At 40.3% G+C, this 24,475-nt stretch overlaps 1 protein-coding gene across 3 annotated transcripts in view; it reads right to left on the bottom strand.

Annotated features, from left to right (window-relative positions):
- ATRN (attractin) overlaps positions 1–24,473 on the bottom strand; it is a 146,647-nt gene extending 122,174 nt beyond the window's left edge. For all 3 annotated transcript variants that reach the window (XM_045808244.2, XM_087853723.1, XM_045808246.2), the window contains exon 1: positions 24,000–24,473. In XM_045808244.2, the coding sequence (XP_045664200.1) occupies positions 24,000–24,379 (380 nt within the window). In that variant the 5' untranslated portion in view covers positions 24,380–24,473. The remainder of the gene's footprint in view (positions 1–23,999) is intronic.
- Positions 24,474–24,475: the final 2 nt, after the last annotated feature.

Genomic DNA, 24,475 nt, shown 5'->3' with positions numbered 1-24,475 from the left:
TTAAGATTCCATCTTGATTTATTTATATTGTTTTTGTCTTTTTGTATATTTTCTTAGTGGTTACTGTTGGCACCAGAAGACACATATGTGACTTAGAACAATCTACTGGTACTAATGTTCTACCACTTTTAGTAGAGTGTGGCAACCTCGCTTCCATTTAGGTCCTTTATCTTCACCATGTTATTTTATTTTTTTTTAAAGAGTTTATTTATTTGAGAGAGAGAGCATGCATGAGCGGTGGGGGGGGGCACATAGGGGAATCTCAAGCAGACTTTCTGCCCAGCCCAGAGCCTGATGTGGGGCTCAATCCCACAACCCCAAAATCACAAACCTAGCCAAAACCAAGAGTTGGATGCTCAAATGACTGAGCCACCCAGACGCCCCTATCTTCACCACTTAAAATATCATTATATTTGGGGCACCTGGGTGGCTCAGTTGGTTAGGCAACTGCCTTCGGCTCAGGTCATGATCCTGGAGTCCCAGGATCGAGTCCCATATTGGGCTCCCTGCTTGGCAGGGAGCCTGCTTCTCCTTCTGACCCTCCTCCCTCTCGTGCTCTCTCTCTCTCATTCTCTCTCAAATAAATAAAATAAAATCCCTAAAAAAAGTTTTTAAAAATAACAATAAAATATCATTATATTTAGTATCAGATGGTTTTAAAAGACTTTATTTGAGAGAGAGAGAGAGCAGGGGGAGAGGGAGAGAGAGAATCTCAAGCAGACACCCTACTGAGCAAGGAGCCCAACATGGGGCTCGATCACATGACTGCAAGATCATGACCTGAGCCAAAAGCAAGAGTTGGGACGCTTAACCAACTGAGCCATCCAGGCATCCCCAGTTTTATATTTTTTATTCAGTCATCAAATATGATTGCTAACACTCAGGAGGAAAAGGAGAGTCTATTATATATACCTGTGTTTCTGCTCTCTCCATTGTTCCTTCTTTTTTCTTGATGCTACAAGATTCATCCTTTTATCATTTCTCTCCTGTCTAAAGAACTTCCTTTACCCTATCTTTAATGATAGATCTGCTAGCAACAAATTCTTTTCATTTCCCACCATCTGAGAATGTTTCTATTTCCCTTTAATTCCTGAGGGACAGTTTTGCTGAATACAGAATTCACAAATGACAGTTGTTTTATTTCAACACTTGAGAAATAGTGTGCTGCTTCCACTGGCCCCCATGTTTCAGATGAGAAATCTGTTATCTGCATGGGTGTTCCTCATCATTTCTCTCTGGCTGCTTTCAAGACTTCTTCTTTGCCCTTAGGTTTCTAGGCTTTTATACTGTATATATTTATGTAAGTACATACTTACATACTTAAGTATATACTTATATAGTATATATTTATACATATTGAACATATTTAGGTAAGCATATACTTATCTATTTGTAAGTATATACTTGATCTATTTGTCTATTCTTTCACCAATATCACACTATCTTGATTACTGTAGCTTTACAGTTAAGTTCTGAAGTCAGGTAGCATTGGTCCTCCAACTTTGTTCTTCTCCTTCAATACTGTGCTGACTGCTCTGGGTTTTCTGTTTCTTCATATAAATGTTAGAATCAGTTTGTCAATATCGACAAAATAATTGACTGGGATTTTGATTGTATAGATCACGTTGGGAAGAAGGGAAGAACTGATACTTTGACAATATTGAGCCTTCTCATCCATGAGCAGGGAATGTATCTCCATGTACTTCGTTCTAGATTTTGTTCATCAGAGTATATAGTTTTCCTCATATAGATCTTATACATATTTTGCTAGACCTATGCCCAAGTATTTCACTTTTGCTGGTGCTAATGTAAATGGTATTGTGTTTTTAATTTCAAATTCCACTTCTTCGTTGCTGGTATACAGGAAAGCAACTAAATTCTGTGTATTTAACCTTTTATCTATCTCACATCTTTAGATATTTCAAGAGTTCAATTATGATGCATCGTGGTGTGGATTTGAGTTTGTATGGAGTTCACAATTTCTTCGATTTGCAGATTTGTTTCTTTTGCCAAATTTGGTACATTTGGAGCCATTACTTCTTTCAAATACTCTTTCAACCCCACTCTCATTTCTCTCTCTCTCTCTCAATCTGGGACTCCAATTATACAAGTGTTACATCTTTTGTCCCACAGATCATTTTTCAAGTCTCTTTTTTCTCTGTTGTTTAGACTAGAGGATCTCTATTATTCAGTTCTCAAGTTTACTAATTCTATCCTCTGTCACTGTCATTCTACTAATTGAACCCATCCAACAAGTGGGGGGGGTTGTTGTTATTGTGTTTTCCAATTCTAAAATTTCCATTTGGTTCTAATTTCATTTGTAATTTGGTTTTAATTAATTTTATTTAGGTCTTTGCTGAGATTTTGTACTTTTATCTTTTTCAAGACAATTTTAATTGACTTTAAAGCATTTTTATGACAGCTGCTTTAAAACTCTTGTGACAAAATTCCAGTATCTGATTTATCTTGGGTTGGTATCTGTTGATTGCCTTTTCTAATTAAAGTTGCATTTATTTTGTTATTGGTATGACAAGTCATTTTCTATTGTATCTTGAACATGTTGTCTATTATAATAGAAGTCACTAACATAGGGTCTTATTAAATATTTTATTTTGGCAGGTAGTCACCCTGTTTAGTTTTAGCATATGGATCTTGACCCAATTTTCTGGGCTATTATTCCAATGGCAGATTAATTTTCAGAGTCTCTGCGGTGTTATCTGGCCTGCTCTGTTTATCTGGTACTACTGAGCTCCCATGGGTCCCTGGCTGGTGCTGCCCGAGGGGATGAAAGGAGTTTCCCCAAGCCAGGCTGCCAGGTGCTTCTTGGCGGGGGAGGGGTGTGATGGCCCTAGGTTCCCCCCACCCCAAACCCCGGCTTCCCAGCATCTCTGAGGAGGAAAGGCAAGTTGTGAGCCCACAGAGAAAAAGAGGCCTCCCAGAACATGCTGCTTCCCATAGCTGGGTCCCTCTTGCCAGTTCCACCCATCTGCCCCCGTTTCTCTGGCTAGGGGAGAAAAAGCTCAGGCCCCCATAACCAAAGAAATTTCCCTGGACTAGGCCAATTGCAGCTGTGTCCTTCTTGCCAGTAGTGTTCACCCTGGTATCTCTATGTGGGGGAGGAGACCCTGAAGTCCTCAAAGACAAAGATGCTTCTCAGACTAGAACGTTTGCTGTAGCTGAGTCTTTCTCACTAGTTCTGCCCACTTGCCTTGATATCTCTCAGTGGAAAAGGGACGTCTCAAGACAGGTGGGAAAAAGAGTGCTTTGTCTCCACACTTATATTCAGTGGGACACCTAACTGATTCCCCTTGTGGATGATATTAAGCTTGCCTGATGTTTTCAGAGGGAGTTCCATTTGATTCACAGAAGAAATGAGCCTACCTGGACTACATTCTATTGCTAAGCCAGAGGGTCAGGAAGCACTGGGTCTGGGAGGCCTTCTTCTGTTGGGTGGGGGGATGCAAGATACCCTATGGCCATACTGTTCTTCTAGTCCTGTGATCCCCAATCAGCTCACCTTCTTACAACTGTTCAGAGATCTCCTTTGGTTGTCTTCTGCACCAATTTCAGGATTTATAGCTGGACTTAGCAGAGAAAATGGGTCTATACTATCTCACCTATACTGGAAATTTCCCTATGAGTCTGCTTCAATTATGTTTTCTCTCTTGATTTTTAGTCAATTCTTTTCTTTTCATTATATATCTGGCTATTTTAATTTAATGCCAGACTAAGTTTTATAATATACTCTGTTATAAATATACATATAATATATAGTTATATATAAATATATATTACATATTCTCACTAAATATATAAAAACTATACAGATAACTTGAATCCATGGTTGATGGTGTCTTTTTCCAGAGAAAACTTAACATTTACTTCTAGGAAGCAATAAAGCTAGGAGCAGGTCTCCTTAATCCAATCAAGGACTGAGGTGATTTGAAAGCTGGCTTCAGCCTTTGTGAGAGCTAATCCTTAAGGCATAGCCTATCCTTCAGAGTTCCCAACTAAAAGCCTGGGTGGTTTCCAGTGCCCTTCCTTCTTTGCAGGTCCCGAAGCCCATTTTGTCCCCCGACTCTGCATAACTACCAAAATCTCTATTTAGAATCTCAGCCTCTCTGCCACCACTTTGTTCAACTTCTTAGATGCACGTTTCAAATCAGCCAATCACTCCAAAGGAAAAGCTATACTGAAATTTGGTCTCACCCCACTGAGCTTTCCTTCTCCAAAATACGGCTCTCTCAAGTCCTTACGATCTGCCTTGCTCACTTTCCAAAGTCTTTAAACAGGTTTTTTAAGAAATATTTTCCAGTTTTTCCAGTTGTTCTCAGTTGGGAGTGTCAGCTTAGAAAAAGGTATTCTACCACTGATATGAACAGAAATCTCCCCAGTAGTTTTGTGATAGGAAGAGATGTTCCAAGCTCATGTTATAGATTTCCTGGCTCCCTTTTTCCAAGGTACCCTAGTTTCCTTCTAGTGAGAATTATTATTTAGAGAACAGAGTCTGGAACTAGAAATGCTTAATGCTGTCCAGGTGGATTTCTGAGATTTTTTAATAGAGAGAACTAGGAAATACATTTTTAAAAAAGAAAACACAGGGGTGCCTGACTAGCTCAGTTGGTAGAGCATGTGACTCTTGAACTCAGGGTTGTGAGTTCAAGCCCCACATTTGGCATGAAGGCTACTTAACAAAAATAAATAAAATAAATAAAAATGAAAATACATCAAGAGTTCATACTGATACTTCTGAATCAAATTTAGGATCCCAGAATTCTTACCCAATTTCTCTGATTGTATCTCATTTCCACACCAAAATCTATGGCCTCAATCCAATGTAAACTAATTGCTTACAACCTCACAACACATACCTCCAGAATAACAATATCAATATTATTACCAATTACTACAATTATCTGATTACTAAAAACAGCTTACGATATCTTTGCAGTTCTTTGTCCTTAGGGGTATATACTATTAGAAACTTACAGTCAAATTACTATCTTTCAAAGTCACTTGAAATACTCTGTATGCTTCAGCCTCAAACTGATGATACACATTTAGGTTCACTTATTTCATTTTGCATTTGATTTTTTTGAATTGCTTTTTTCCTCTCGTTTTAATTTATTCTTATTTCCTCTCGTTTTAATTTATTCTTATTTTATAAATGGTAAGGCATTTACACGATTCTAAAGTGTAATCCACAAAACAAAGTATATTCTAAGTCTAGATTCCGTACCTATTTCTTCCACTCAACTCCCTCCCTCTCCTTAGAGTAACCATTTTTATTAGTTTCTGGTTTACCATTCCTTTGGTGGGTCTATGTATATACAGAACAATATATATTTACATATTTATAGGCCCCTTTCTTTGAAAACTGGTAGCATACAATACCACTGTTCTGCTTTTTGCTTTTTTCATTAAACAGTATATTATCAAGATGACCACACAGCATATATATAGTCCTTGTTCCTTTTTATAGCTCCTCCCTTTATAGTACTCCATTGTGCAGATAACGCTGTATTTTACCTAAACAGTCCTCTAATGATCGCAGCCCTGACTAAACTGCTATTCAATTTTGCTTCATAATTTAAATTCACATAAAAATTCAAATGCTCTTACTGAGATGGCCAGATGAAGTAATTTGCTGCTATTCTGGCCTTTGCTGTCACAGCTTTAAGCAAAGAAGCTAACCACATAAGAAGCAAAACACATTAACAAAGTCCCTACTCAAACCCCTGATACAGAGTTCTCATCAAAATCGCCCGCAGAGCTTTAAAAAACACAAATGATGGGGCGCCAACACAAACCCCTCTCAGCTGGGATCTAGCGTTCCATTGGTGTCTCTAAAAGCTCCACAAACAGGGGGGCCTGGGTGGCTCAGTCATTAAGCGTCTGCCTTCGGCTCAGGGCGTGATCCCGGGGTCCTGGGATCAAGCCCCGTATCAGGCTCCCTGATCCACCTGGGAGCCTGCTTCTTCCTCTCCCACTCCCCCTGCTTGTGTTCCCTCTCTCGCTGGCTGTCTCTCTCTCTGTCAAATAAATAATAAAATAAAAAATCTAAAAAAAATAAAAAATAAAATAAAATAAATAAAAAAATAAAAGCTCCACGAACAATTCTTTTTTTAAAAAAAGATTTTATTTATTTATTTGAGAGAAAGAGAAAGAGAGAGAGTGTGCACAGGCACACACAAGGGGGGCAGGGGCAGAGATAGAGGGAGAAGCAGACTCCCCGCTGAGCAGGCAGCCAGATGTGGGGCTAGATCCCAGGATCCCAGAAGTGCGACTTAAGCCAAAGGCAGTTAATCGACAAAGCCACCCAGGCACCTCAACGATTCTAATACATATGACAAATTAAGAATAAATCTTCCATATATGATCTTGGAATTTCTACATGTTAAAGTAGCTGAGGGGCGCCTGGGTGGCTCAGCCGTTAAGCATCTGCCTTCGGCTCAGGTCATGATCCCAGTGTCCTTGGATCAAGCCCCGCATCGGGCTCCCTGCTCTGCCGGGAGACTGCTTCTTCCTCTCCCACTCCCCCTGCTTGTGTGCCCTCTCTCACTGGCTGTCTCTCTCTCTCTGTCAAATAAATAAATAAAATCTTTTTTAAAAAATGTTTTATCTAATTCCTTAAAATCAAAATACAATGAGGGGCACCTGGCTGGCTCAGTCGGTGGACCATGTGACTCTTGATCTTGGGGTTGTGAGTTCGAGCCCCACACTAGGTGCAGAGATTACTTAAATAAATGAATATTTTTAAAAAATACAATGAAAAAAGTTAATCATGAAAATTTATTCATTCTAATGACCCTAACATATAATAAATTAAGCATTTGTCTTAATTACTTAAAAAAATAATACATCTACAACTATAAGAAATCATATAACACTACAAATCAGTGCTATATGCTTAAATGTTTAGGATATCCTACCATACTCATCCATGATGATAATTAAAACTACCAAAAATAATATGGCTCCCTTATATTTTTATAAAATAATAAATCATCTACCTTGACTCAATGAACAGACAGTTATCCAAAGAAGACATACAAATGGCCAACAGACACATGAAAAAATGCTCCACATCACTTGGCATCAGGGAAATACAAATCTAAACCACAATGAAATACCACCTCTTACCAGTCAGAATGGTTAAAATTAACAAGACAGGAAACAACTAATGTTGGCAAGGATGCAGAGAAAGGTGAACCCTCTTACACCACTGGAAGGAATGCAAGCTTGTACAGCCACTCTGGAAAACAGTATGGACGCGCCTCAAGAAGTTAAAAATAGAGCTACCCTTGGGGCGCCTGGGTGGCACAGCGGTTAAGCGTTTGCCTTCGGCTCAGGGCGTGATCCCGGCGTTATGGGATCGAGCCCCACATCAGGCTCCTCCGCTATGAGCCTGCTTCTTCCTCTCCCACTCCCCCTGCTTGTGTTCCCTCTCTCTCTGGCTGTCTATATCTCTGTCGAATAAATAAATAAATAAAATCTTAAAAAAAAAAAATAGAGCTACCCTACAACCCAGCAATTGCACTACTAGGTATTTACCCCAAAGATACAAATGTAGTGATCCGAAGGGGCACCTGCACCCCAATGTTCATAGCAGCAATGTCTACAACAGCCAAACTATGGAAAGAGCCGAAATGCCTATCAACAGATGAATGGATAAAGAAGATGTGGTACGTATATGTATATATATATATACACAATGGAGTATGACTCAGCCATCAGAAAGGATGAATACTTACCATTTACATCAACATGGATGGAACTAGAGGGTATTATGCTGAGTGAAATAAGTCAATCAGAGAAAGACAATTATATGGTTTCACTCGTACGTGGAATATAAGAAACAGCGCAGAGGATCATAGGGGAAGGGAGGGAAAACTGAATGGGAAGTCATCAAAGAGGGAGAAAAACCATGAGAAACTCTTAACTGTAGGAAACAAACTGAGGGTTGCTGGAGGGGAGGTGGGTGGTGAGATGGTGTAACTGGGTGATGGGCATTAAGGAGGGCACGTGATGTGATGAGCACTGGGTGTTATACACAACTGATGGATTACTGAACATCACATCTGAAACTAATGATGTACCATATGTTGGCTAATTGAATTTAAATTAAAAAATTAATTTTAATTAACTTAAGAAAAAAAAAAGACTCAATAAAATCAAGGGACAATTCCTTAGCTCAAATCCTGGGCTCTGTCCTAGAAGTTGTTCTGGATCCAGCTCTCATGATCCCCCTCACAGGTAATCACATCTGCATTCATGGCTTCGCTTACCATCTATATGCTGGTAACCACTCAAGCTACATTTCCAGCACAAAGGGAGACCTATGTTTCAGACAAATATTTCCTATGTCAAAAAATTAAATTAGGGATGCCTGAGTGGCTCAGTTGTTAAGCATCTGCCTTCGGCTCAGGTCATGATCCCAGCGTTCTGGGATTGAGCCCCTCATCGGGCTCCCTGCTCAGCGGGAAGCCTGCTTCTCCCTCTCCCACTGCTTGTGTTCCCTCTCTCGCTGCCTCTCTCTCTGTCAAATAAATAAAATCTTTTTTAAAAATTACATTAAAATCCACTTCTTTTACTTCTTTTTTCCCCCAACATTTTGTCATCATGCATCCTACCTTTCAAAACTTACCAACTGTTCCTTTACCTCTCCCCATTCATTCAGCCTACAAAACCACTGCCATTTCGTCCTTCTCGTATTCCCACTGCCACTGCCAATGCCCTGATCCAAATTCTCCTCATCCAAGCTTGGTCACCTGCAATAGCTAAGCCTAGCTCCCTGATCTGGCCAGTTCTCTACAGAACAATCTGTCATCCTCTTCAAAGGCCAATCTGATCATATCAAACCTGCTCGGAAACCTTTGCCCACCTTAGCACAATATACAAGGTCCATCACAATCCTACCTCACCTTACCTCTACTGTTCCATCTCTAGCCACTGCTCCCAGACTGAGCAGCCCAAACTGCCACAATACTGAATGTCGCTCTCCTCCTTCAAATCACCTGTCCTGAAGTTCCCATGCCTTAGCACATCCTGACTATCTCTATATCTTCCCTCCCTCTTGCTTCCCCACCTAGTAAACTCTTAATCACCCTTTCAGATTTCAGTTCAAATGTCCCCTGGAACTCTGGAAACTGTGCCCAATGTTTTTGATGCTAGCTGAGTGATGCCTTCTCTGTCTTCAGACTTATCATGTGGTCTGTTACTGATTGATACAGAGAAACATCTCTGCCCACTAGGCAACCATGATTTTCTCAAGGACAGATCTCATTCACTTCTTTTTCTCCAGTGCCTAAAATATCACAGATGTTCATGTAACATTTGCTGCCTAATGGTTAACAATATCAATTCCAGCAAAGTTCATAACAACAAAAATTCTCAAGCTCTTACTACCTACCAGCAGCTTACTACAAAGAAAGTCCAGGATAAACTCTTATTTGTATCCATGACATTCTAGAGAGAAGAGCATTTCAGAAGCTAAAAGACTAGAGGTAGAGCCTCTGTTCAAAGACATCTAAACACTGACTCGGCTCTATTCCCTCAGATAAGGAGGTACCTTGAGGATGCCTGGTTTGGGTCAAAACCCAGGAAAGTCCAATAGTTTACATAAAGCATTTCCTTAAACATCCATATGAAGATTACTTGTATTATGTTTTGAATACAAACAGAAATGAAGGGGCGCCTGGGTGGCGCAGTCAGTTAAGTGTCCGACTTTTGGTTTCAGCTCAGGTCGTGATCTCAGGGTCATGAGATTGAGCCCTGCGTTGGGCTCTATGCTCAGTGCAGAATCTCCTTAAGACTCTCCCTCCCCATCTGCCCCTCCCCACCCCTGTGGTCCCTCGGTCTCTTTCAAATAAGCAAATAAATCTTAAAAAAAAAAAAAAAAAGAAATGAAAACTCAAGAGCATAAGAGGGGTGTCCAACAGCAAAAACTGAGAGTTCCAGAATCAACAAAACTCAACCCTGCAAAGAAACCAGGAGCCAAAAAATATGGCTCTGACACGAGCTATATTTGGCTCTGCTTTGTGTAGCCCCCTTGTTTCTTACAGGTTTCTAGACACATTCTTAGCTATTAATTTGAAATATTAAGTTAATCTTGTGGGAGGAGTATCTCTTCCCATCCAACTACAGTCCTCCTGAAATGGTAGAACAGCCCCATTCTCCTACGCTCAAAATGTTGGTGTGACATTTGTTAGCTTCTTCCTCTATTTTATCCCCTTCATCAAATGTATGACCAATTCATGATACAATTGCCATCAAAGGCTTCCTTAGATTGATCCCTTCATCTCCATTCCCACGGCTATGCTCTACCCCAGGACCAAAATAGTTCATAGTAGTCTTACTGCCAAAGCCCTTGGCTATCTTCATAGCTTCAGAGACCTGCCCACAAAGTCTGCTAAGCACCTCACAGCCAGAACAACATTCCAAGAGCACCGACGTCACCACGTTACTACCCTTGTCAAGTGTATACAACGACTGCACAGACAAGGTTTCTCAGGTTTACATTTACCAAAGGGGGGAAAGGGAGTAAGATTTATACTGAACTTTGTCTCATTCTTTTTTTTTTTAAAGATTTTATTTATTTATCAACAGAGATAGAGACAGCCAGCGAGAGAGGGAACACAAGCAGGGGGAGTGGGAGAGGAAGAAGCAGGCTCATAGCGGAAGAGCCTGACGTGGGGCTCGATCCCGGATCGCCGGGATCACGCCCTGAGCCGAAGGCAGACGCTTAACCGCTGTGCCACCCAGGCGCCCCTGAACTTTGTCTCATTCTAGCAGTAAGTTGTATCATCCATAGATTTTTTTTTAAAGTACGATCCATCTCAACGAGAGATGCTTTTCTAATAAAAATCTACCTATTATGTTTAAATATTATTTCTAAAATGTCCATTACATTTATATGGTTTGCTCAAGAGTGCACTAAAAATAACCATAATGATTAGTTAATTCAGAAAAAACTCTTCACATAAGGTCTCATGGTAACATGAAACTGAAAAAAAAATTCATTTATATATAAATCCTCGTTTTGAAGAAATATAACATTCTCAACTATCTTCAATATAGAAATATATTAGAATAAAATCCCAAGGCGGAAATACACGTACACAAACTAGTGCATGAGAACTGGTAAAATCTGAATAAGGCTGATAAAACTGTATCAATGCCAATTTTCTGGTTGTGCTCTTACACTACTGTTATGTGAGTTGTTACCATTAAGAGAAACAGGGGAGAGGACATCTCTTATTTCTTATAACCTTATGTGAATCTGCAATTATCTCAAAATAAAACATTTAAAAAATTATATAGGAGGATTCTGAAACATTTTACAAAATAATCAAGACAGGCTGGTACTGACAAAAGAATAGACAAACAGGTCAATGGAATATAATTGAGAGTCTAGAAATAAACCCATACATCTAGAGTCAACTGACAAGGATACCAGGACCAGTCAATAGAAAAAACAGTCTCTTCAATAAATGTCACCGGAACAACTGGATATCTACATGCAAAAGAATATAAAGTAAGTACCTCACAGCATGTAAAAAAATTAATTCAAAGTGGATCAAAGACCAAAATGTAAGAGCTAAACCCATAAAACTCTTAAAAATAAAATACAGATCTAAACCTTCATGATCTTGGATTAGTAAATGGTTTCTCAGATAAGACACTTAAAGCACAAGCAACCAAAGAAAAAATAGATAAATTAGACTTCACCAAAATCAAAAACTTCTGTATGTCAAAAGACACTATCAAAGTTGTCCTCTTTTGTGAAAAACAACCAAAAATTATAAGAAATTATTTGCAAATCACATGTCTGATAATATTAGAATATCCAGAATATATAAAGAACACTTGCAACTCAACAATAAAAACCTATATAAAAACCCAACAAAACCTAATTTAAAAATGGGCAAAGGATCCAAGAAGACATTTCTCCAAAGATGTATAAATGGCCAATAAGTACATGAAAATATACTCAAAATCAATAGACATTAAGGAAATGCAAATCAAAGCCATAATGGATACTAGCTACACATGGCATAAAACCACAGAAAGTAAGTACTGGTGAAAATATAGAGAAAATGGAACCTTCATAAATTGCTGGTAAGAATGTAACTGGTGTGGTCTCTGTGAAACAAGTCTGACACTTCAAAAAGTAAAACACTGAAGGGCACCTGGGTGGCTCAGTCAGCTAAGCATCAGACTCTTATTTTCAGCTCAGGTTATGATCTCAGGGTCATGAGATCAAGCCCCGTGTAAGTCCTGTGCTGGGCATGAAGCCTGCTTGGGATTCTCTCTCTGCCCCTCCTCACTCCTTCCTCTTTCAAAAACAAAACAAAACAAACAACAACAAAAAAAACCCAAAAAACAAAAAGTAAAACACTGAGTTAACACATGACCCAGCAATCCCACTCCTAGGTATACACCCAAGAGACATACCCAGATGTCCACACAGAAATTTGTACACGAACATTCACAGCAGCATTATTCACAATAGCCAAAAGATGAAAACTACATAAATGTCCATCAACTGATGAACGGATAATTAAGATGTGGTTTATGCATACAATGGAATCTTATTCAGCCACAAAAAGGAATGAAGTACTGATCCACAATGCAAAGATGAATCTTTCAAACACGCTAAGTAAAAGCCAGTCAAAACAATCCAATATTATACGATAACATTTACATGTGATGTCTACAATAGGCAAATCCATAGACAGAAAGCCGACTGGCTGTCAGGGGTTGGGAGGAAGGAGGAATGGGAAGTGACTGCTAATAGATAACAGCGTTTCCACCTGGCATAATGAAAATATTCTGGAATTAGATCATGATGATGGTTGCACAACCTTATGAATATACTAAAAGTCACTGAATTGTGCACTTTAAAGTGGTGAGCTTTATGGCATGTGACATCTAAATCAGTGAGCAGAATTCATAACCCAGAAAAAAATTATAAAATTATATGGGGTTATTAGAATGAAAATCAGAATTTAAGCAAAAAAAAAAAGAACACTGTAAAAATTGACTTAAAGAAGACTACACATGTATTTTTTTAAACGAAGGGGAATGGTTATCAAATTGCTATGGACTTTGGATTCCACCTGATAAATTTTTTTTAATGATATAATTTTTTTTAGTAACTATTCTTTGCAACTATATAAATGCATTTTATTTTTTTTTTTAAGATTTTGTTTATTTATTTGACAGAGATAGAGACAGCCAGCGAGAGAGGGAACACAAGCAAGGGGAGTGGGAGAGGAAGAAGCAGGCTCATAGCGGAGGAGCCTGATGTGGGGCTCGATCCCATAACGCCGGGATCACGCCCTGAGCCGAAGGCAGACACTTAACCGCTGTGCCACCCAGGCGCCCCTATAAATGCATTTAAAAAAAATGATGTATGTCAACTGCCTGTCAACCTAAAAGTATGCAAGGAAGTAAAAAGAGCCTTAAAATTATTTTGGAGGTGCTTCAAAAGTTTGAAGATAACTACCCTAGATAAAAATCATACATAGGTAGGTACACAAAGAAATATGTAAAGAATGTTAATTGTAGCTGTTTTTGTAACAGTACAAGTTGGAAAAATCTAAATCCCCATCAGCAGAAGAATGGGTAAATAAACTGGAGTTCTATATTGAATATAACTATGAATCAACTAGAGCTACATTTATCAATACAAACAAATAAAAGCATTAAAAAATGGGGCTTTGGGTGAAAGAAAAAACATGTATAGAATAGTTACTTTTTGTGAAGTATGAAAACATGATCTTGTTTTTGGAAATAAGACAGAGTGTGTGTGTCTGTGTGTGTATCTGTAGTAAAAGTAGAAACGTGCAAGGGAAATAATAAACATCAACTTCACCATACTAATTACCTGGGAAGACAGTAAGGGGAACAGGATCAGGGAGGCATAACACAGGGACTTTGGCTGGTATCCGTAACATTTTATATTATATAACTTAAGATTATTATATCATAAAAATAATATTAACACGAAGGAAATTCAGAAAAGGTAGGTTGTAGGTACACAGATGTTCATTTTATTACTCTTTGTATCTCTTCCATAAGCTTGAAATGTTTCATATTAAAAGGGAGTTAAAGTTAGTCCAGAAACTGAGCCAGCACCAAACATAATTGCTTTGAAGCAATCATTTAGTTGCTTTAAAGCAACTGTCATGGTTGGTCAATATTTCTCAACCAGTGGTCCAAAAGATGTTCTGATTAAAAGACAGTACTAGCATCTACTAAAAGAGAAGCATAGGACACGGTATTTAAATATACATTACGGAAGGGCATAAAAGAAATCTAATTCTGCAAATTTGCCTCAAGATCTTCTTGCCAAACCTTCTGATCAAAATCCTTGTATAGCTTTGCAAGATGTCTCTAGTACTTCAAAAAACAATGTTAAAAGGGGAAAATTAAGTGACAATTATAGTCAATCTGACCTTTCTGCTCAATTTTGAACAAACCATCCACATAGGAAATACGCTATCTGCAATGAAATGCTTACAAATAGCTGGAAACCACTATCGTTTTATGATTTAGAAACAAAACACACAAAAAATTTTCTAAGACATAATTTTTAAAGCACAAATGCATAAATATCAAACATGAAGACAGAAAAGTCTATTTCTATAGCACAGAGTCTGATTCAATCTCTATTTGTAATATAAATTCAATCCAAAATTAAGTCTATAAATCATGCTTTTCCTTACAAAATTAATTTAAAATACATTAAACAACATGTACTACATGTTAAGCAGGAAAAAGGTCAAAATTTTTTTAACATTATGAATACCATTACAAATTATATTTAAAATGTACGTTATAGTCTTTATTAAGAAATTACTTTTTACTCTATTTAAAATCATCTTATCAAAAACAGGATACTTTTTTGAAAAAGATTATTTTTTAATTCCTAAAAGAGTTCACAAAATTATACATTTTTGTGAAGGGATGTGTGAATCAAAAGATATAGGAAACACTGGTCAAGAAAGGTGACTTATATGTCTCTTAACAACACCCGGTAACAGTCCTAGCCCCTAATGCTTATAGGCTTACGAGTAAACAAATTAGAAAATTCTTCCTTAGAATGCAAAAAGGACCAAGAGGAATTAATTGGAAATTTCATTCAACTTATAACTGTATACTATTAATGTCAAATTCTAAAAAGATTAACAGGCAATTTAGCCATGACTAAAATTAACTTCTGTAAGTGCAAGAGAATTCTAGATGAATAAACATGTAAATAAATAGCTAGAACTGAAGTTCGCTCATAACGTTAACTTGAGGGCGCCTGGGTAGCTCAGCCATTAAGCGTCTGCCTTCGGCTCAGGTCACGATCCCAGGGTTCTGGGATCAAGCCCCGCATCGGGCTCCCTGCTGGGCGGGAAGCCTGCTTCTCCCTCTCCCACTCCCCTTGCTTGTGTTCCCTCTCTCTGTCAAATAAATAAATAAAATCTTAAAAAAAAACAAAACATTAACTTGAAGAAACAGAAAATGTAAGAGAATTAAAAATGGAGAGACTAAGGACTGCCTGGGTGGCTCAGTTGGTTGAGCGCTGGATTCTCGGTTTCAGCTCAGGTCATGATCTCAGGGTCGTGAGATGGAGCCCCAAGTTGGGCTCCATGCTCAGCTGGGAGTCCGCTGGAGATTCTCTCCCTCTCCCTTTGCTCACAGTGCGTGCTCGTTCTCTCTCTCAAATAAATAAATAAATAAATAAATAAATAAATAAATAAATCTTCTTTAAAAATTAAGAGAATAAAATCGAACCAAGGTCTCAAGTGCTAAAAAAAAAAAGCATTCAAAGGAAGAGGATATCCATAAAATGGTAAGAAAGAAAAATGCAAGACAAATAGGAGAAAGCCACCCTCAAAAGGGAAAATGAGACAACATCTGGCTGATTATATAGGGCGAGTCTCAAAGTACAGGGAGAAGAGGGAAACAGAGGGAAGAGAGTCACGAACTAAAGAACGAGATTAGTATACGGTACATGGATGGGGCTCACGTTTGCCACAATGCACTGGAGAAATCACAGTGATAAAAAGTATAAGTGAGAAACATAGGCCAGCAGCTGATAAATTTTCCAACACAAATATTCTGAAAAGTACAACAGTGGTTTCATTTCAGTTTTAGAAACCAGATTGTGTTCAAGAGAAAAACCAGCATGATTTCTGTTCAACCACAGTACCAAATACCTTCTTCTGTATTTAATACTCAGGATAAACATAACCTATAAATTTATTAAGTCAGTTCATCATATTTAGAAAAAACTGTGATCATACATACTCTGTTTTTCTCCTATATATTTATCCGTCCTCTACACCTTAGTAAATAAAAAGCATTTGCCTATCTTGGGAAACTTTCGCAGAGGTAAAGCTTAAATGTCAGATATCTGTTTTCAAACATATACCTTGCGCAATTAAGACATCAGCCTCGATTTTTTTTTTACTTAGTAAACACATTTTTACCTTCTCAAATAAGTAAACTCTATCTTCCAGGAATCAGCAAAAAACCCTCAAATGTTTACTATGTAATATCTTACATAGTTAATTAACGTTTTTATCCATCTAACATAATTTCATACCATATAAGCATGAATTTTAATTCCTCCCATAATTCTACTCCCCCCACTGAAAAATCAGGGGACAAATTACTGACATTCAGTGACTTGACTCCAGTGCTAGACCGAAACTCAGTATGCCACAGTCCTCACTGCAGTAATCTCAAGGAGATTCTTTTCCAGTGGAGGATGCTAAGCCAGTTTGATTTAACTTCTGGAGACACCACCTGAAGACAGCCTGCCTGAGAATGAGGCCAGCAGAAAGCAGACCAATGCTAAGAGATGGAGAGAGAGAGAGAGAGAGGGCAAGTGGTCCCCTGGATCCAGCCACACACAAAGCCAACAATATCCCCTTGACTTTTCTGTCACATGAACCAATAAATCTCTCCCGTCTTTTTTCTCTTAAGCTTGTCTGAGTTGGGTGTCTGTCACTAAAAGAACCTTGACAGAATTTGTATCCAATAGAATCTACAAATATAAATTAATGAGCCCTCAAATGGGAAACTGGTTAAGTAAAGCTGAGGTACAGGGTAGTGAGAACAGCCTCGTTCCCAAGGGGAAACTGGCAATCTGAGTTATGCAGTATCAAAGAAACAAGCTACAGCTATTGCCTGTGGTAACTTAGGGTTCAGATCATGTGTCCATCAACACTGGAAAACTAAGAGACTTGGCAGAAAAATGTCAGGAATTTAGACCATGTTATCAATTCTAAGAGAATACCGCTCAAACTCCCTAGTACAGAATATGAAGACTTTCATGATCCAGCCCTGTGTTCCTCTGCATGTTAGGAATTGCTCTATATTGTAAGGAACAGGAAATCCAGCCATAACTGGCTTGAGACAAACATGGGACACAAAACTGAAAAGTACAGCTTCGGGCAACACTTGATCCAGAGATTCAGGGAAGTCATCAGGTCTCCGGCTCCATTTCTCTGACATCCTCCCACTTCTAGAAGTTACTCTGACCACAGGTGGGCTCCTGTCACAACAACGCTAGCTGTAACAATTCTCGGTTTTATATCCTCAGCACGCAAAGCAGAAGACGACAAAGCATCTCCTTCACAAACATGCAGAGGAGAAAGGTTTCCAGCAAGTCCTGAGATTCACTTTGACTGAGCCAGCTTAGATCACGTGCCTACCTCAACACAATCATTACAACCAGAGGCTGGAATGCCCTGATGGCTTAGCCCAGGTCAAGGATGCATCCTGAGGCTGGAGGGTGATGGGAAAGGAAGAGGCAAGACCCTTATCACCTTCCAGTCTCACATCTTTCCAACGCATTCCTCACAAGTTACATTCCGACAGCATCCATCTATATTCAGTTCTCTAAGTGCTGTGAGTTGAATTGTGTCCTACAAAAAGCTTTGTTGAAGTCCTAGCCCTCAGTACCTGGAAATGTGACCTTATTTGGAAAGTCTTTGCAGATGATCAAACTAAGATGAAGTCATACTCATACATCCAACATGACTGGCATCCTCACAACAGAAGAGACACATGGGGAGGGTACCATGTGAGCTTGAAGTGATGGAGGCAGAGACTAATGTGATGCAGGTACAAGCCAAGGAGTGCAAAGGATTGCTGGCAATTCCAGCAGCTAAGGGAAAGGCATGGAACAGATTCTCCCTTAGAGCCTTGAGAGACAACATGGCCCTGCTGACACTTTATTTCAGGCTTGCGACCTCCAGAACTGTAAGAGATTAAATTTCTGTTGGTTTAAGCTACCCAGTTTGTGGTACTTTGTTACAACAAACCTAGGAAACTAATACACTTAAGTAAGCATGATAGCCCATGATTCTTTGCCTTTGTACACTCTCTTTTCCCCTTTTGGATGCTCGGCTCTCCCAGACGGTCTATTCACACTAAACCTCAGATCTGCCCAAATGGGTCTCTTCTTTGTGATGCCTTCCACCATTGCCCTCAAAAGAGTTAGTCTGTCCACCACATCTTAGTCCAGCACCACATATTGCTTGTATTTTTATTATTAAATTCTAATTGTCTATGCACATAGCTGTCTTCCCTTCAGAATTATGAGCTCTCCAATGCGAAAGCAAGACCTGATTCTAACCCACCTTCATATCCTCAAGGCAGTGCATGGTACCTAACACAAAATAATCACTCAAAAGCTATCTATGAATTGAACAGGCTGATGATTCATCTCGAAAAAAGATAATGGGTATGATTTCAGAGAATTGGCTATTACAGATTATAGAGAACTGAAGATGGGCCTTGAGGTAGAATCTAGATAAGTAGAAAAGAAAGAATATGGGGGCAGGGAGGAGGAAAGGTGTTAAATTTAGCAAATATGCAGAAAAACTACAAAGTAGAAGAATTTCGGTAGGGAGAAAGGAATGGGTGTGGGGCAGTGGGAATATTCTGCCGAGGCTCATTTTACAGGTAATAAGAGGAGTAGGGGAAAAAAAAGGTTTCTCAGCAAGACAGTAACACGTTTTCAGGGGATTTCTATGACAAAGTGTAGAATGGACTCTGGAGGTGCAAGAGACCAGTCAGGGTGCAAGAGAGGCAGCTCAGCAAGGAGGTGAAGGGCCAGGTGCTCTAGAATGGCAACAGCAAGAGTGGAATGGAACACAATTTTAAGACTTTAGAGAAGAAAGAACAAACAGAGTGAAGGATTACTCCTACGTTTTGACCTTTGGTTATCTCACGTAGGATTTACTAGTGAAATAAGAGAGGATAAAGGGAAAGACTATTCTTTTTGGGGAGGATAAAAGTTTGCCTCAGAGGGCTTACTATGAGTTGACAGTAAAACATCCCCAAAAAGATGCCCAGTGAACAGAAGACAGTGAAGTTCATGAGATTTATGAGGACAAAAGACAGATATGGTAGTTATATAGGTAAAGATGACTTTTTTTCATTTTTTCATTCAACAAATATGTATTGCACACATGTCCTAGGCACTGTTCTAGGCTCTGGGAATAGAATAGCAAGCAAAACTGATCGAAATCCCTGCCCTTGTGGAGCTTATACTCTACTGGGAAAAAGAGACAAGACTATTTGATTCATGAACATAAATTTAGGGCTTTAGGTTAATAATACTTAGTAGTTACTATAAACCCTCCCCTCAAAATTTTCTTTTACCTTTCTCTTTTTTCAAATTTTATTTTCCAGAAGTTTCATTTCACTTAGTTATAGGTATTTATGTCCTTGGCCGGTAGCCAACAGGTTCAAGTGAGTTCAGGTTTTGTTCTGTTTTTCTTTTTTTAATGCTGGCTTTACTGTTATAAAAAAATCTATTTTTCCTCCTTTGTTTCTTAATGTGTTTCTCAATGGCATCAGGCAGCCCTTCCAAAGAATGTTCATAAAGGGTGACCGGACTCAGAAAATGAGAGGCCAAATGGTACAATGGAAAGCAAGGGTGTGGGAATTAACAAGGCCTGAATTCAAATCCCAGTTCAGTTTTTCACAAGTTGTATGAGCTGGCGCAAGTTACTCAGTATCTCTAAGCTTCAGTACACCCACCTGTGAAACAGCAATAACTTCACTCTAAGGATTAAAAGGAGTAATTTCTAAAAGGCACTTGACAGAACACCTAGGAAAAAACAGAGAAATGTTGGTAGCAGCTAGTGTTGGGACTACTACTACCACCATTACTCCATATGCCAGGAACAAAATAGATGCTCAATAAATGCCTACTTCTTTCCTTATTCTAGAGAAGGTAAATTCTTAACATCCTGGGTAATTATAAGGCTCCCATTCACTAGGCTATTCTAGTCTATCCTCCCCAAACTACTGACAACAGGAACATAGAAGAATTAAATACATATTAATTTCCTAAATGGACTTAATATCTTGATTTCTAATTTGATGGGATGTATTTATCACCTGAAGAAAAATTTCCACAATGATGTCACAAGTAGAAAAGAACGATTACTGAATTATGAACAGTAACAAAAAATGAATGAAACTGGCACTGGTTTAGAAGTCGTCCACCAAAGATTCCATAGTTATTTTTACTAAACTGACACCAATAATGTTCTCCTCTGTGATAATCATTTCTGTACGATCTTTCACTTGGAAAAAAATTAAGTGATTTTCTAACTTCAACCATACACTAATATAAATTTTATACAAAACCCTCAGGGTTGACCAGAAGATTAAATGGCATGATGTATATGAAAATGTTTGCCCAGATCCCTGGCATATACTATGCATTCGGTGACAACTTCGGGGAGATCTAATCCTCTTATTATCCTGCATTCCTTTCAATTACTAGAAAAGACCTTCTAACAACAATTATAACACAGGATTTATAGAACTAAAAAGATTTAAAAACACACTGCCTTGATGCCATTCCATATCAGAAAGGTATTCATTTGAATGTCTATTCGTTTAATAACAAAGAGGTCGGTGAGTTAAATCAAGATATGTACCACTATAATCAAAACCAACATTTGTCTTCCCCGAAAATAATCCTTCCACTAACAATTTAATGAAAGTTTTTTTTTAAAAGGCCAGAGACATTAAGTTCCTCTTCCTTTCATTTTTAAAAATACAAATTCCAGAAGCCCACAAAATATACTAGAATTATCAGGACCAAAGGCATAACTGTTAGCCCAGGAAAGAGCATTGCCACCAGCTTGAACCCCCTCAAATGGAGCACCCACGATAACCAGGGGAGCCCCTTCACTCATGCGTGACACCATCTGAGACAACCAGTGTCAGGACTGCTTATTTCCCAGAACAAGTGGCTCTTCTCCGATCCTCTGATGAGAGAGAGACCCTATCTTCCTCCCTGGCTGTGTCCCTCTATACCCGGACGACTCCAACACTTAACCTGTCCTGCCAAGTGGATACCCTGAGAGCACCTAATCTCAGTGTATAGAAAACCTGCTCCTCTTGTGTCCCTGTGTCTGTTCATGGTATTACTATCCTCTCAGCCACCCAAGATAGGATCTAGTTTTCTTTCCCTCACCATCCCCCTCCCTTCCCAAGAACAAACCAGTTTCAAAGCAAGACCTGTCTTTTACCTCAGCAATACCACCTAGCACCCACCCTACCTCCATTCCCACAGCCTATCTTAGGTGCTCATTACTGCTGTCCTGACCCTGGTCAGCAGCTCCCACCCAGTTGCCCACCACCCCTCATGCTTACACTGAGTCCACCTGCTCTGAACAGTACAGACAGACTGATCCTGCTATGCATGTCCCTCCACACCCTGTGGGCCCCCACTGCCTTCCATGGCATTCCAGATTCTCATAACTTAAAGGGTTCTCATCTGACACAACCATCCATTCACCTGCTTTTAGAAGCGCCTCAAATTCAAAATGCTCTGGCCTTACCTTCAAGGCCATTCCTGCTCTGGCTCTCATGTAAAAGCCTGTAATGTCATGAAAATGCAAGTTAACTGTGCCATTTCACTGCTCAAGAGCTAAAGGTCAAAATTCTCAACCCAACCTACAGGGCTTCACATGGCCTGCCTGGCCCTGCCTATCTTTCCAGTCTTGCCACGCTCCCATTTGCTCTCTGCTTCAGCTATCTGGCCTTCTCTTCGGCTTTCCACGATGCCCCTCATCCCCAAGCCTCTGTACATGCTGGTCCCTTAGCACCCCACCCCTCATGTAGGTAGTGCTATCCTACCTCTCAGATCCCAACTCAAAAGTCACTTACTCAGCCACTAGTGTTAACATTCCAAATGCAGTCAAGTCCTCCGTTTGCCCCTGTCCTTTGCCTCCATAGCCTCAAGCAAAATACTAACAAATTGATTATTAGATTTCTTATTCCCAAGCTAGAATGTAACCTCCACAAAAGCAGGACTGTGTCGGTCTTGTTTGCCACTGCATCTTACAATTTACCCCAGAGCAGCCCTCAACAAATATGTGTAAGCTAATGTAATTCATAAATCAGAACACCCTAAGTCAGTTACAACGCAAGATGCACTACGCGCTGGACATGAAATCACTTGGTTTTTCCGTAACAACAGAGTGCTCAGCTCCTCAATGTTCTCTGAGTTCCCCCTGAAAATCTGACATTGTGTGAGTCTACAATTCTACCATTCCAAACCTTCCTCTCACAACTCTCTTCTCTTCTATATACCCGGTACCAGCAATACTTTACATTCTGGTCTCCACAATTTTGTTTGCAACATCTCTCCCATCTGGAATTTTTTCCCCAGCTACATAGTTCCAATCCTACTTGCTTCAAATGCTCAAATCCAATGTCACTTTCTCCTGGAAGTCTTCCTTGCATTCCCCCAGCTAGTCACAACCTCCCTCTCTGAATTCCCACAGGTTCTCCATTGCCTCATTCAGGTCAGATCAAATGTCACTTCAAATGAGAGGTTTCTCAAAGTTACTCACTGGTTATAATTCTCTATCAGGCCGTTCTGTTTTATTTTCTTGACAGCACTATTATCTGAAATTATCTTTTTCATTTATTTCTTTATTTATTTGCTTATTTACTTACTAACTGCCTGTCTCCCCTTGCCCAGAATGTAAGATCCCTGACAGGAGGGACCCTGTCTGTCTGGGTCTCGGTATCTCCCCACTCCTCTACAGCTAACATCAAAAATGTTCAGTAAAATCTGCCAAAGGTATGAATGACTCTGTAGTCCTAATTACTAGGGTCATTTGTGTACCTATCTTTCTCTTGCTGTATTCCAAACTCCATGTGGATTAGGCCAAAGTCTGGCTAATCTATTTGCTCACGTGTATTACCTGGAAATCCTTCCACAACTGAAGCAAAGAATAGATGACTATTAATTAATGACTTAATGATCTCTCCAGGAGGTACTGTCCCGAACCAGGCCAACTCAGAACTCCATATTCTCCAGAAACCAGGGCAAACAGGAACCTCCTTCTATGCCCTCTCCACCCTGTTCCGATCAGCCACCTCTAGTGAGCTTCAAAAAGGCTAGTTTCCTCACTTTCCTCTAGCCAACAACCACTGATTCTTCTCTCTCTGATATCTCACAATCTTAACCTTTCCCTTCCATCTTCAGCCAACAAATTACTTCCAGGGCCCTGTTTCTTCTGAGTACCCTACATCTCCAATGAGTAGGAGAACTCATCAGGCCCTAGGGAACAAGAGGATGTTAAAAGGAAGTGTTTAAGTAAGACTAGCTCTCTCATCTTTTCTCGTATACCTCGTTAATCCGAAAGAGGACCCGTTTCAGGGATTGGCTTTGATACTCTTTGGGACCCTGAGCTTTCTTCTCCTGCACCCGCCGCACCCAAACCTCTCTGGGGTGCCCTCCACCCTTGCCTCGAATCTTTTCATCTTCCAGTACAAGACCCTACGCCAGAGACGATGATCTCCTCGGAACCAAATGGTCCTCAAACACAGTGGGGCGGCCCTACCCTCCCCACTTTCTGTCCGGCATCTGCCTCCGGCTTGGAATCATCTCGTGTGCCCCATAGCCTCAGCCTCCCTCTGGGCCCGACCTTCCAACACCACCCCCCACTCACCTGAAGCGGCCCCCGCAGTGCTGGCATTGCTCGCCCACCCAGCCAGCGGGGCAGACGCACTGGCCGGTGCCAGGGTTGCAGCGGCCGCCGTTGACACAGGGTCGGTCACATTCCTTGGCCTCGGCTGCGGCTGAGCCCGACACTGCTGCCGCCGCCGCCGCGGCCTCAGCCGCCCAGGGCAGCAGCAGCAGCGGCGGGAGCAGCAGCAGCAGCAGCAGCAGCAGCCGTCGCCGCGGGAGGCGCAGCCCGGCCCCCAGCCCCGGCCTCCCAGCCCGGGTCGTGTCCCAGTCCTGGAGCTGCCCGCCGTTCCTGCCCGCAGGCGCTGTCGTCGCCGCCGTCCTCCTCCTCAGCCTCGCCTGAGTCGCCGCCGCCGCCACCATCTTCCCGGGGCTGAGACGGCGCCCCGCGAACACATACACACCGCACGGCCGGCTCCGCTTTGCCTGGCCGTGCGGGGCGGGGCTGTGCGGACGGTG

Source organism: Ursus americanus, chromosome 22 (genome assembly GCF_024610735.1).
Source record: "Ursus americanus isolate L20-20 chromosome 22, mUrsAme1.1.p, whole genome shotgun sequence".
NCBI lineage: Eukaryota > Metazoa > Chordata > Mammalia > Carnivora > Ursidae > Ursus > Ursus americanus.
The sequence above is the reverse complement of the archived record's forward strand: the minus strand, read 5'-3'. Positions and strand labels throughout refer to the sequence as shown.